General features: G+C 41.1%; 1 protein-coding gene across 3 annotated transcripts in view; it reads right to left on the bottom strand.

Moving 5' to 3' along the window:
* celf5a (cugbp, Elav-like family member 5a) overlaps nt 1-15,186 on the bottom strand; it is a 428,125-nt gene that overhangs the window by 313,374 nt on the left and 99,565 nt on the right. Inside the window, exons 1-2 of one of the 3 annotated variants that reach the window (XM_069928065.1) lie at nt 3,753-3,941; nt 2,760-2,877 (exon numbers count right to left, since the gene is read on the bottom strand). The exons of 1 other annotated variant lie outside the window; for it this stretch is intronic. In XM_069928065.1, coding sequence (XP_069784166.1) covers nt 2,760-2,877; nt 3,753-3,763 — 129 coding nt within the window. In that variant the 5' untranslated portion in view covers nt 3,764-3,941. Of the gene's footprint in view, nt 1-2,759; nt 2,878-3,752; nt 3,942-15,186 lie in introns of those variants that run through there. One more of the 3 variants, XM_069928066.1, reaches the window with a different exon arrangement.

Below are 15,186 nucleotides of genomic sequence, written 5' to 3'. Positions count from 1 at the left end.
TGTGGAGTAGGTTTACGTAGGTCAGCACAGCATCGTGGACTGAAGGGCCTGTACTGTGCCGTAATGTTCTATGATTATTCACTTCCTTACCACAGCTTGTTGGAATGTGCTGAACATCTGGATTGAGGTCAGTGTGGAGGACAATGTAAATTACATTGATCTGCAGTTCTCCCACAACTTGAATAAATATTGACTGCTTTTAATGTATTAAATTATCTAAAAATGTTTCACTGTAAATGCATTTGTGACACTAAACTGCAGAGCTCAGATATGACAAATGAACAAAGCTTGGTTAAAATTTTTAAAAACATCTTAAAAAGAAATGAAAAGATTTTCAAATAACATCTTCCAGAGTTTAAAGTCTTGCCTACCAAAAGTGGAGATATTCAATGGATTTGAATTGGAGGAGCACAGATTTCCAAGAGGGAATTTTTTTTAAAAGATTGTCAAAACACTTTCCCCCGCCCACCAAAAAGCACTTTTGATTTGTGGTCATCATTGAGTTGTTCATACCCAACGTCAAGGAGCCTGGGAATAGGGAAGATATAAAGGGATTGAGAAACAAGTACGAGAGTGGTTGGTTCCCCAGAAGCCACTGAGAATCCAGATGAAACTCTTATTTATCAGCCAGGTTAGAGTGACCATGATCGGTTTTAATTTTTTTAATTTTAAATTTAGACATACAGCATGATAAGAGGCTATTTCAACCCACAAGTCCGGGCCACCCAATTTACACCCAATTAACCTACAACCCCTGGTATGTTTCAAAAGGTGGGAGGAAACCGGAGCCCCGGGTAAAACCCATGCAGACACGGGAGAAACTCCTTACAAACAGCGCGCAATTCAAACCCAAGTCCTGATCACTGGCGCTGTCAAGGCATTGCGCTAACCATGCCGCCCCTTGAAGTGCCTTTACCGAATACAGGGACGTGTACTTCACTTATCAAAATTCTACCATAATTTCATGCAAAATCTTGCAGTCACTCTCTTTCACTGTGTTTGGAATCAAGACATGCATTTATCAGTCCCATTTTCAGCAAACAAAGTGATGGCTGAATGTGTTGTTGGGTAAAATGAGACCCACCCGCACTCCTTCCAGTTCCTATCCAGACTCTCTCCACTCTGACAGCCTCCATAACCCACCTCTGCCCTGCGTCATTGGCACAGTGCTCCGCCCTGTTCAGATCTTTCGCAATCCCACTTTTAACCTCATCCCACCCCTGCTGTTTCCAAGGATCCAGAATCATCCTGAAGCCCCTCTCCAGACCCTATCCACTCCATGTAAACCAGCCTTAACCCACTCTCCATTCAGAATTAACATTTTAAGAGAGATTTGCATGAAAATATTCGTCCAATCAGTCAAGCTACTTCTCTCTGTCCCAAATTACCAGGGTTAATTAGTTGTTAAAATTTGCCTGCTTCACCTTTACGGAACACTATTCTTTCTGATTAACATATGAGCAGCAATAATTAAATGTGATATAAAGTGGGCAAAACTTTCTGAACATGTATGTATATTCTCCTTTTTGACTGGCCACTTTACCAACAAATGCACAAAAAGGTTAAGTTGTACATGAACATTCCAATGTGTATGCATATTGTGATTGTGTGTGGTTAGCCACTCATTATTTCTCACTAATCCAAATACAGTTTGATACATCCAGATTTCTTACATGGAGGGCTAATGACTAGAGTACTCCATAACACTGTTCAAGACCAGTGAGGTCAAATTAAGGCCTTCTGAACCTTGACATGTAGATCTTCACCTCCCACCAAGGAAGATTGATGGTAAGAGCGGTGGGGTTCAAGAACACAAGGACTTCCTTGAGCCCATGTTTGGAAAAGAGAAGAGTTCCCCTTCTATCAGATAGTGTCCAATGCTGCTTATCACCAAACTTATTATGGGCAAAGCTTATTTACTCCAAAGTGCAATGGGCTATAATCCAATTTCTCAAATGACAAGTCGAGCTAATAACTGTGCTTTGTAGTGAAAAACCACTTTTCACTTTCCAACAACTCCAGGCAGATGCAAGCAACAAATTTTCTTACTCTATTGATCGCTGACAGAATTACATGTAAGTAAATGCCTGTCTGTGGTAAACCATCTCATCAAATAATAGACATCTGCACATTACAACAGATAGGAATGAAATGGAAAAACCTATTTAATCTGCATTGGTTTCCACTTTGAGGGGGTGATGTTTTCACAGAATAATCAATACTTATCCAGTTCATCAGGAGCACTTATCTTTCTAATACAGCAGCTGTTTGGTTATTCTGGGCTCTGGGTAAATCTCTGGAATGAAGTACTGTCCTTACCCAGCCTTTTAAAAAGGCAATATCGGGTTTATAGGCCTGCACATCAGCCATATCTGAAAACTATCAAGTGAGCATTTTCTGTTCTCGGCAAGGTGAGGGACTTCTCAAATTGCTCTAACACAGCAGCTGCAACAGCAGCGTTGAATGGAATGGAGAGCATGGAGACGGTCTTCACAAGAAACTCCAGCAGCATAAGAAGGCACAAGTAGAAAAGGCAGGCTTTCAGGAGAGAGATGTGGCAAGGGGAAATCCGGCATGGATCAGCAGATAAGACAGGAAACGTAACAATGTCACCTCAAACTGGGGGAATCATCTTATTCGCCAAGCATAAAATCTGAACCCTAATTTAAAACAATAAAAATATATCATAACCCTTTCCTTAAAATAACATAACAATATTAAAAATAACAGCACAGTAAAAACAAGGTAACAGCACACACCAGTCGCCATTTGCAACAGCAGACCAACAGTGAAGTCCCGACGCTCTCCCGCGGGGTCCATCCATCCAATCTGGCTGCCGTTGGCTCTGTATAGGCTTTAAACAACCTGTTAAAAGAGCTGACAATGGTTTATTCCGATAAAATTTAAACCTTTACTGGGTAATTTGCTTTTAAAATATTGTGAATTAGTAATATTTAATATGTCCAGCAGCATCACTCCACTGGTCAGCAGTAAGCGCCAGACTTGGGGTAGCCTTATAGAGTGAGTATAGCTCAAAACTACATTTTAGGTGGAAATTCTAGGAGTCGACTTATACATGGTCATCCTATATGCTGGCATATACAGCACCTTTTTTTTTTAAACACACAATTACAAAGGAACAAGAAGGAGTTCCTTAAATTCATAGTGTCACCAATCTTCCTTCAAAGTGTTTCCAGTCATAAGACTTCTATTCTCTTACTTCGTTCTTGGCCCTTCTTTTATAATCGCACCCAACAATCAGCATCACAAATAAATAAACCTGAATGAAGTGTACAATGAACTGGGATATGGCTGGTGAAATAAAATTATTCCTTCCTAAAGTGGTTTTGAGGTTAAACATTATAATGGGTGAATATTTCCTGACATGAATTCAGAATGAATAGGAGGTATTCACACCATGAATCCTGTTTCACATGGAGCCAATGAGTAATTAATCTATCATTAATTCTTTTCTCGCCCCCAAATAACTCTACCTTTCCATAATTCCACTGCTATTCATTCCTGCAGCCAACGACTTCAGGAAACTTCAGAATAGATTCTTTTAATTTACTGTGGTCAAGAAGTAATTCCTTGACAATGACAGTAAAATCCCTGTGATCTGGAATTCAAGCAACCGGCAAAAAAAATGTAGAAAATAAATAGGTAAAAAATAAGGTTAAAATGGCACGCCTCGTTGTTAGTTCACCAATCCACGCAACATACAATCTCAAGCAACCAGAAAATTCACTTACCCAGCATCCATCAATCATAGGGGCCGGATACCAGGGGCTTTATTGTACTTTGTTACACCCACCCGATATTCCCTCCATTTGATTCAACTTAGACATCTTATATTCCTTTCTGCTCAAGGAGTAAAAACAAAAATTCTTTCCCAGATTTTTCTCAAGTTAAAAAAAACTAGTGCAGTTGTAAGATATGCAAGATATTGTAGTCAATACATTATTTTATCTTTTGCAATGTCTTTGTGTGTTAACAAAGGAATTTAACCACACACTTGATTACAAAATCTCACCAGGTCCTCACTATACAATTTTCAGAAATTATTCCAGGTTTTCTGAATGTTTGAAATGCACAAGCATTGGACACACACAATTCTGTACCAATTCACATTTGATGTTATCTGCAAAATTTATTTGCTTGTTCAAGATCCAAGGTACCTTTATTGAAATAACACAGAACATGTAATATTACACAAAATGATCTTTTGCCTGTCGAAAGGCAGACTAAGAGCAACCACCAGTGTCGACCGGTGCCCCTTACAGTGAGAGAGAAAGAAAAGCAAAAGAGAGTCCCTTCAAAGTCACCGAGTGTCCATGGATTCACCTCCAGTGCTTTGGCAGCCTCTGCAGCCGCACAGACTCCTGTTCGATTGTCTGGGGTCGTGACAAGCATTGAACAATGTTCCTGGCAACACCCCCCCCCCCCTTTCTAAACACCAAAGCATCTCCAAACACTCAGCTGCCTCTCTCCTACACAATTACTTCACCCTGACCTATGCATGTACACTTCAAACTCTCAGAAACTCCCAAATAAATTTACTAAGCTCTGAAAGGTATTCGGAAAGGGCCTCGTTATATGTTGTGGTCAGGAAGTGGAGTAAATTTCTTTGCTAATTTAAAAACTCTGCAGTTTATCAAATAATTTTGTAATTATTATCTTTTCTATCTCTCTACTGAATTGAGGCAAAATATGGAATTCAGAAGGAACAATGAGGGCAAGTGGAGCTATTGGTGGAGCCACTGGTTCATAGAGCCAGAAACCTGGGCCCGCTTGTCCTTGCCCATGATCTGTGCAATTTGCATGTTCTCCCTGTGACAGCTTTGTTGGTTTCCAGGTGCTGCGCTTCCTTTTCCCATCACAACAATGTTGGTAGCATTTATTAGTCACTCCAAATTGTACCTGGTGTGCAGGTGAATGGTAGAATCTGGGAAAGATGAAAAGAATGTGAGGAGATTAGTCAGTTTTTTTTCCTCCCAGGAAAAGAGGACATGGATTTAAGGGAAGAGGGAAAGATTTAAAAGGGAGCTGAGGTAAAGCTTTTTTCTCATAGAGGGTATGTGGAATGAGGTGCCAGAGGAAGCATTTCAGGTAAGGATAATTGTAAAGAAAATCCCCAGAATTCAAGCAAACGGCAAAAAAAATTATGAGGAAATAAATAGAGGATTTAATAAATAAAAATGTAAATAAAAGTTTAAAATTGTTCTCTGAAGCAACGCTCAACCTCTTGGCGAAGATGGGAGCAGCCAGTGGAATGCTCTGCTGGTCACTCATCTGTAGCAGATGTTTGAATAAAGTTTCATAAAGTTGTGTTTGAATATAATGGAGGCGCCCAGGATAAAGAGCCATCCGGTACCACTCAGCGCTGGGGCGACTCTTCCAAAGTGTCTGCCTATCCCTACTTGGTAAGAGTCTTTATCTTTTTTTAGGAAATTATTACGTATATTAGTAAGGCTTTATCTCTAAACTTGTGGGGGGGGGGGGGGTTTAATTATTATGGCAGCACAATTAACACACCAGTTAGTGCAACACTGTAACAGCATCAGGGTTCAAATTTAAATTTAAATTTTGCAAGTTGCAGGGATTGCCTGATTAAAGTGAACTTTACATAATTAAGGACTACAATACTGATTTTTTTTTTCCAAATCACCACATTTTGCACTGTCTTTTAAAACAGTTTATTCTTAATGCAGACTTGTTAGTGTGGTGATACACCACTAGCCAACTGCAGGGGGCAACCTTTGTACCTGCAGAAGAGCACTGGAGGACAAGGCAACACCTGGCCGGCTATCAATCAGCCGACCTGAATGGATCAAGCCCCACCCGGTCAGCTGCCAATTACCCTCCGGGTAATAAGCTAGATCCGGCCCTTCAAAGCTAGTCTCAGAGCTTGCAACAGCATTCTCACAGCCAGCTCTGTGGAAGTTTATGTTGAATAAAGCCTGTAGCACGGACTTGATGATTTGTGTGCTTGCTTCTGTTCGATAGCGCAACACAATTAGTTAGACATTGTAAGAGTGTGTCTCAGGCCACTGAAAAATTCAAATATCCAGCAACCACAATCCCCGTACATGCTGGACACTGGGGATTTTACTGTACGTGGACTGGTAAGATTTAGAGGATATGGGCCGAATACAGGCAAAGCAGTAGCTTGAACTTCATGGACAAATTGGGCCAGAGGGCCCCTTTCCATGCTGTAGAACTCTGTCTCTATTACACTAATAAATAATGGGATTAATGTTGGATTGGTGTTTTAGGTGATTGGTGCAGACTTGATATGCCTAAGGCCTCACAATGACTCTATCAATTAACAAAAGATTTAAAATATTGAGTGGCTTTTTAAAAAAACTTGGGCTATACAGTATTAGAAAAGAACAGGCACTGCATTTGTTGACCAAGGAAAAGGAAGCTCTTTTGTGCAGATTTGATACAAAAATCCCACCACATCTGCCATCCTGGGTCCTCTGCACACTAGAATTTTACCTCTCGGCCCTCACCTTTAATTGCTATAGGTCCTTGGGTCCTCTGCACACTAGAATTTTACCACTAGGCTCTCACCTTTAATTGTCAAAGGTCCTCAACACATTGCCACTTCAATACATGTTCTGAGAGGCTGGAGAATGTCTCAGATTGTAAGCACGTTAAATGCAAACCACTTCCCTATTTCTTTGATTTAAACTGAATTGTCAGAAGCAGAAAGCAGAGGGTTGGGAAGGAATTTTCTATGAACAAGCTATTGTGATATAGAATATTTACTTGCAAGCAATACTGAGTCAGAACCTATCATGAAACTCAGCAGAGATTTAATGGGGAAACATGTTCAAGGAATGAAGAATAGAAATCTTCATGAGATAGAATAAAGATCCATGGAACACAGGATTTCCAATACACTGCTTAGCTTCTATACAAACAATCCTAATTCCAATTTCCCCTTTGCTACCTATCCATCTCCTTCCTCAAACAATCCAATTATCAAACAAGGAAAAAGATCCTGCCACACCGGAATGGCATTGGGTTGCCTTACAAAACTTCGGCTACAGAAGTTTCAACTGACATAAATGCTTACGTCCTATCATGTGATTTGTTTTCCAATATCTGAGCTCAGAAATTGGAAATATCTGAGCTGTAGAGAATTGGATTGGAGGTCAATCCACAGGACCTTAACAGTGGCAGAGAGGATCACTAGGGTCTCCCTCACCACCCCCCCCCCACCCACTGACGTGATCTTCCATGATCATTGTCTGAAGAGGGTGCCAAAATCTTTTGAGGACAACCGCTACCCTGCACACGACCTCTTTCAGCTCCTCTCATTGGGGAAGAGATACAGGAGTATCAGAGTCCATACCACCAGGCTAAGAAAGAGCTTCATCCCCTAGTCAATGAGAATGCTGAATGGCTAAATAAACTACTCATACAGACCCTCCAAGTCTCTTCTATTTATTAGGCAATATTTATTTATGTTTGCACATTATTTCTACGTATGTATTGCCTGTCTGTAAGTCAGGTTGTGTGTTAAGCACTGAAGACTGGAGAATTTTGTACTTGTGCAATCAGGATGATAAATAAACTTGAACTGATGCACAAATGCAGTACGGAGGGCGGGCTGGACAGTCAGAGATTCATATGAGATTTTAAATATACGCTTGACCTGCTCCCTCAGATAGATGACCTCTTTCCTAAAGCAATATCAACTGGTGCTCTTGTCAAGTCTATCGTGGCTTGACCACATTGCTATCCAAACTAGGGAGAGTCAACAATAAGGATTGCACCCAATTAAATTATATGATGCCATCCATTCAACCAAGCCAGATATATTAAATTTAGATATACAAAACAGTAGCAGGCTGTTCTGGCCCAAGAGCCCCTGCTGCCCAATTACACCCAACTGGCCTACGAGGAAACCCATGCAGACAAGGGAAGAACATACAAACTCCTGGCAGATAATGCCACATTTGAACCCTGGTCGCTGGTGCTGCAGCAGAGTTGCTAATCGTGACACTAAATGTATCGCCCAATAAAGAAAACAATCAAAAGTCGCGACTGATTAATAATACAGGGTAGTCAAAGTATATGGGAATGTAAATTGTATTAAATATTTAAAGCCAAGGAAAACAACTCTGCTCCTTCTCAAAACTCTTACATCCACCAGGCCCTCAGTTTAATATTCCATACAAAAGACAAATATTACTTATTAAACTCCTTGGACTCAAGTGTTTCCAGTTCTCATTCACTGCTCCAGGAAAATGAACGAAATGGAATTCCAGACCAACACTGAAGCATAGTAGTGGAGTCGCTGGGAATCTTACAACAGGAGTTAAAAGAGAGTGTCAGAGAAACACTATTTTTCACTGTTCAGGCAATGATCTCGTCAAAGTTTTAGAGGGAGCGGACTTGTAAATGGCAGGTTGGAAAAAAGATGCGCAACCAATTTTTTTTGCACCATATAAATAATCTGGAGATCTTGGTTTTTGCTATGGGAAATTATTTCCTTTTTTCTTTTGCACGCTTCTGCATGGGGCATGCCGGAAATGAGAACTGGCAGTGTAAAGTTCTATCCAAAATACTTTATGAGGAGTGCGAGCTTAAAATCAGAAGCAGACTTGTACTCACCCGCTCCAAAATTAGTTGGAAATTCTGTCCTTTTCTGACCCCTATTGAGGAAACTAGCACTGAAATGAGGCCTGAAACAATAAAGAGGGGAATCTCCAGTGATGACAAATCCTACCCCAGCGTTTATTCCCAACAGTGTAATGTTCCATCAACTTTTGGACATGCTCAGTGTCTCAACTTGAAAGCAAATGTTCAGCAAAGTAACTCCACTATTACATATTGAACTTTTATTTTTTTAAATTTAGACATGTAGCATGGTAACAGGGCCTTTTGACCCACAAGCCCATGCTGCCCAATTACACTCAATTAACCTACAAATCTGGTAGGCTTTGAAGGGTGAAACACATGCAGACACAGGAAGAATGCAAACTCCTTACAGACACACTACTGGATTCAAACCCAGGTTTTGCTAACCGCTACGCTAACCATGCTGCCCATATTTTCTTATGACATAGAAGAAGGTCATTTGGCTTATCAAGTCTATGTCAGTTTTCAGACTAGTTCTTCTCCCTCCCTCCATTCCAGTTTATCATATTGCCCATTACCTATTCCTAGAATCATAGCATATAGATGCAGGAGAAGACCTATCGCCTTTTGAGCCTAAAACCACCATTCAACGTGATCATGGCTAATCATGCAGCCCCAGTACCTTCTTCCTGCTTTCTCTCCACATTCCTTGATCGCTTTATCCATCAAGCCCTCATCTAACTCCCTCAAATATATCTAACAAACTGGCCTCAACAACTTTCTGTGGCATAGGTTCATAATTCTCTGAGTGAAGAAGTTTCTCCTCAACCTGAGCCAAATGCTTACCTGTTTATCCTTACACTGTGGCCTCTTGAGTTGGACTTGCCCAACATTCTTCTTCCACCCAAGTTGTCTATTCCTGGCAGTAATGTATATCTCTATGAGACAATCTCCCATTCTTCTAAATTCCAATGAGTATAACCACAGTCAGCGTCAGAACAAAGGGCATGCAGGTAACCGCGGTGGGAGCACTGGTTTTTTGGCAGCGGCAGCGCCGGACCAGGGGGAGTAGCGACAGCAGCATCGGACCCAGGTGGGGTGGTGGGGGAAGGATCAGACTGGTGGGTGGGGAGGGGCACAAATGCCACCCCATGACTCCAGCCCTGACTATAACCCTAGCTTATCCAGTCCTTTTTCATACATCAGTTCTTCCACAAATCAGTTTGGTGAACCTTCACTGCACTCCTTCAATAGCAAGAGACTCCTCCCACAGATTCGGAGAGCTAAACTGCACACAATACTGAAGGCTTGGGCTTTTAGGAGCAGGGAGGTTCTGCTGCAACTGTACAAGGTACCGTGAGGCCGCATCTGGGGCACTGCAGGCATTCCTGGTCTCTTACTTGAGGAAGGATGAACTGGCCTTGGAGGTGGTGCAGAGGAGGTTCATCAGGTTGATTCCAGAAATGAAGGGGTTGGCCTATGAGCTGTCTGGGACTGGAATTTAGAGTACTGAAAAGGGGATCTGATTGAAATGTATAAAATTATGAAAGGCATAGATAAAATAGATGTAGGCAAGTTGTTTCCATTGGTTGGGGAGATCAGAATTAGGGGACGTAGCCTCAAGATTCAGGGAAGTAGATTTTAGGATGGAGGAACTGCTTTTTCCCCCCATCTGTGAAATGCTCTGCCCATTGAAGCAGTGGAGGTGACCTCAGTAAATACATTTAAAACAAGGTTGAAAAGGCTTTTACGTAGTAGAGGTATTAAGGGATATGGGGAAAAGGCAGGGAGGTGGAGATGAGCCTCTCATCAGTTCAGCCATGAATGGCTTGACAGGCCGGATGACCAATTGCTCCTATTTCTAATGTTCTCAACTAGGCCCTTGACATCTACAGGAAGGTGCCCCTGCTTCTATATTCATTCTGACATCCCCATCAACTTCCTCCTGATTGAAGAGCCATTCACCCACATTAAGGAAAATCTATAGTAGCCAATTTACCCATCATCGTGTCCTTGAGTAGTGGAGGAAACTGGAGCATGGTCAGAAGAACATGTGAACTACACACAGAGAGAACCCAGGTTTCTGGAGCTCTGCAGCAGGAACACTAATCACTGAATGACTTTAAGCTCCTTGAGGCACTTTTTCCATTGGGAGATTCCTTATAATTCTATTGCACAGGACATATTTCATGATACTTCCTTCAGCGCCACATAAAACTAGAGAATGCCACTTAATTCATGGCCTTGTGTGCAACAGGGCAGGCATTAATATCAAGACTCAGATTAAACTAGAGCCAATGTAAATCAGAGAAGGCCTGGATTGAAGGAACAATGGAACTGAGAAGTTTGTTCAGCTTTTGGATGAGCTCTAATCTGCAGAGAATAGAAGGAAGGCAGCTGAGGTGAAGTGCATTGAAATAAAGATAATAGATTCGAGATGCTGGGGAGAAATATCACAGAGTTGGCTATTGCCAGCCTTAATGATGACATGCATATGAAACCCAAGATTCTTCTGTTATAAGGTTGTAAATATTCAGGTTTAAATTCAGCCAAAAGGATAAGGTAAACCGAGGTATCCTAATAACCAAACACAGCCTAACTAAATTGGAAGTGGTGTATTATTTGCTAAGCCCAAGACTGCTTTTATGGACTATATCTCTGCTTATAAATTCTTTATTTTTGTCTGGCTGTGCACATCAGAACAACAGTAGAATAACAGATCCCTTCCCTTCTTAACAGCCAAGGTCCTTGCTTTGATGAACATCGATATATGTACTGCATCTAAGTTGAGGAATGTGAAGGATTCCACGAACATTTTTTTACGTACCATGTTTCAAGGAAATTAATTAAGGTTGATCCTTCTAGTTTTACACACACCAATGACCAGATGACATATTATAATTAGAAAATAAGGACTATAAAGAAAATTCAGACAGAATTGCATCCATAAAGATTACCACTATTCTGGAATAAGTTATCGAGAAGGCCATATAGTGTAAGTAGCTTGTGTAAGGCGATGAAAATAAAGTGGGAAATTAGAGTTGAGGGGAACACTGAGCTCGGATATTACTTGAAAAACCAGGCTCGAGGGGCCTTTTGACCTATATATGTTCTTACTTCTTATGTAAATAGGTGGAGAAAGAGTTAGTGGTCTATAAATTTAGCAGCTCTGTGTCTGTGCATTTGATTCCAATGGTGCATATGGGCAAATAGAAGTGAAAGACCCAAATCTAAAAGAGGTGCATAACACCTCTGTGAGACTCCAACAGTAAAATTTGCTTGCCTTGAGCCAGATGTTACAGGGAAAGCAGACTTGGTCCTCTGTCCATGACTGAGCAGGGGAGCCTTGCTAAGTGTGGATCTATCGCTTAAAACGGGATTAAGTAGAATCACGGTATAGGCAGGTCCACCAGAGGGTCCATTGAGTCAATGCTAACTCCTTGAGGGATAATCCAGACTCTCCATTGCCTTGCAAATTATTTTTCCTTAAGTATCCAATCTAATTTTGAAAGCCCTGACTGACTTGGTTTCCACCAAAGTTAGTGAGTTCCAGACTGCTGCAATAAAAAAAAATTCTCACATCCCACATGTATTTTGCTCTTCATTTTAAATCTGTTCTTCTATTTCTTGAATCATCTACCAATGTAGATAATTTCCCTCTATCTTCCCTCTGTTATATTCCTCAATCAAACTCGCTTGCTCCAAGGAGAATAACCCCAGCTTCAGCCTGAAGCTAATGTGCCTCATGCCTAGCATCTGTTCTCGTTAATCTTCCCCATGGGCTCTGTAAAACCTTCACATCTTTCCTAGAGTGTATTGAGAAGAATGCAATCCTCCGTTCGTGGAGCAATTCTTTTTAAAGGTTCAGCATAACTTCCCCATTTTTACATCCACTTATCAAGAGTGGTCATGTTTACTAGCCACTCTCTCAGCAGGTCTTGCAACAACAGAAGCCCACAAAGATGTGTGCATACAGGTCCCTTTCTCATCCTTTCAATCTGTACCATTTAGCTTGACACATCTGATTTCACTCTCCACCCTTACAGTGTTGGGAAGTATTAGTTGCATTGGTCCATCTTAGATTTCAACCCAAACTTCTGATCTTCCAACTACGTTTGCCAGCCTTTAAATATATCTGTGTGCCTGAAATGTAAATTGGTTATTTATTACATTAAAGAGTGCACTCAATCTTCAGCAATGATTCAACAACTGTGTGTAGACTTTAAACATAAAAGGCCTAAGAAAGACATCGGCTGCCTTTCATTCATTTCATCAGCTCTTTGATCTGTAACCATAATACATTCTTTTCAAAACACTCAAGTTTTATCTTAATATGCTTTCAAGTCAGCAAATTAGAAAGGGGACCAATGGGCTCTAACACCCCCATAGAGATTCCTGGAAGTGCATAATTATGCAAGAATATATATTAAGGTTTTGTGACCTACATAAGCAACCTGTGTTGTTAGAAATTATTCTGCGTTATTTTAAAATCAGAATAATTTGGTGGTTAAAGTCAGGGATTTTTTTTCCAAAACCTTTTTTGGGCATTCACGTATTCACTAAATTTCTTCCAATTTATCATTAAATTAGTGACAATAAGATGGCATGGTGGTGATAAGCCAGCAGAGAGTTAGAGGGCAACTGTGTAGTTCAGTTCTTGAATAAAAAGAAGAGACTGAGGGGCAAGTGTTGAAAAAGTCAAAAATGTGGACAAATCTGCAAGTTTTTCACCACTGATGGCCAGTGAATCTTCATTCAAGAACCATGTCTGCTAAGGATAACAGCTAGACTCTGAGCAATCTGTTCTATCCAGAGGGCTCAAAGTGACGAGAACACAAGGAGAGATATAGAGGTCCAGGGCTGCGACACAAAACAAGTGGTAACGCTCAACAGCTTACTCAATTCACCATTACAGATGGCCCCATTTCCTACAACCAATCATGACTGAATGGAAGATGGCTCTTCTCCTTTGCTAGGATAGAAAAAAAAAATCACTCAGTGGGCTTTTAAAATGTGAAAAAATCACCATAATTGATGAAGCCATCACTTTAAAAACAGGGGAAAACAGTGTAACAGAACTACAAGAATATTGGGAACAATTCTTTAAAACTCTATCACAGATTCTTAGGGTTAAATTAGAACGGAGTCCTTTTATTGCTTTGTTTGGTTATTCTCTAGAAGACAGTATTTCCTTGAATTCAACTCAAAAAAGAATAGTAGCTTTTACTTCATTGGTGGCCAGCTGAGCAATTTGGATCAGATGGAAAGACAGCAGAGCACCAACTCGTCGTACTCAATGGGCACAGGATGTTGTGTCTTGCTTGAGTTGGGAGAAAATTAGATCTAATGTTAAAGAGGTCAAGGTTGAATTTGACAAGATATGGGCCCCATTCATGAACGATGATCATAATTTGATGACTTAGGCACGGGGGCTCTGGGGGGGTGGTTTCTGTCCGCTGTCCGAGAACTGATACTGAATTCTTCACAATTTATTTGCTGGTGACCATGTTCAGTGTGAGGGGTTCAATTAGTGTAAGGGGTTGGCAGTGGGGTGGGGGGGTCTTTTTCTTTTTATTTAGTTTTTTTTAATAAGATCAAGATGATAAATAAGTAAACAAATAAATAGCCATTCATTCGTTAAAAATCCAAGAATGGAAAAAGGCAATGTCTCAAAAATAAAATCAAAGAGCACAGAAGGTGACCATTTGGCTCAAATGAACATACGAATGTAACAAATAGAAGCAGGGTACTCCCCCTCAAGCCAACTCTGCCATTCAATAAGATCATGAATCACAGCCTCTTCCTGTCTGTTTCCTGCAGCCTTTGAATTGTACGGTTCAAAAATCGATCTATCTCAGCTTTGGAATATTTCAATGAACTAGCCTCGAGATCACTCAGGGGTAGAGAATTCCAAAGATTTACAACATTTGTAAAGCTGTAGATCTTGGGAACCAAGGCCCCAGGTGTGCTCTCACCAGAGCCCTGTAGAGTTACATGAAGACTGTTCTTGATTTTGAACATCATCCTTTTTGCAATAAAGACCTATTTAACTATTAGTTGCATCAGAATATTAGTTCTCCTTGACTTGTACAGGGTAACAAAAGATTCATCTGTGCTTGCCATGCCAAGATTGTCATGTAATAAAACAGAAAATGTGTTATTACATGAAATGTCCTTTGATCTTCTGTAAGGTGGACAAAGATATGCTATCAGCAGGAATTGAAGCCAGAGAAAGAGAAGCAAAATAGAATCCTCCCAAGAGTGTCCGTGGCTTTGCCTCCAGTCCTCCTGCAGCCTCCAAAGCCACACAATCATCAGTTCAAACTATCAGCAACCCAAGCTCCTCTTGCAAACTTCTGGCATGACCAAGAAGCCTCCAGCTCCCTCGGCACCATCTTGCATTTCAGGTCCAATACTGGTACCCCTTCAGCCAGTCTCCAGCAGTCTGCAGCCAAGTGCAAGTTCTTTAACCGCAGTTGCCAGCAGCCTGCAGCCTGGAGGGGTTCTTTGCCTCGAGCCCGTGGTGTTCTTCAGCCTTAGAGCCCCTCACTGGTCTGCCGCCATGGTTACCGTCCTGTCAGGTCATCTCCC

The sequence above is a fragment of the Narcine bancroftii genome, chromosome 3, assembly GCF_036971445.1.
Source record: "Narcine bancroftii isolate sNarBan1 chromosome 3, sNarBan1.hap1, whole genome shotgun sequence".
Lineage (NCBI taxonomy): Eukaryota > Metazoa > Chordata > Chondrichthyes > Torpediniformes > Narcinidae > Narcine > Narcine bancroftii.
The sequence above is the reverse complement of the archived record's forward strand: the minus strand, read 5'-3'. Positions and strand labels throughout refer to the sequence as shown.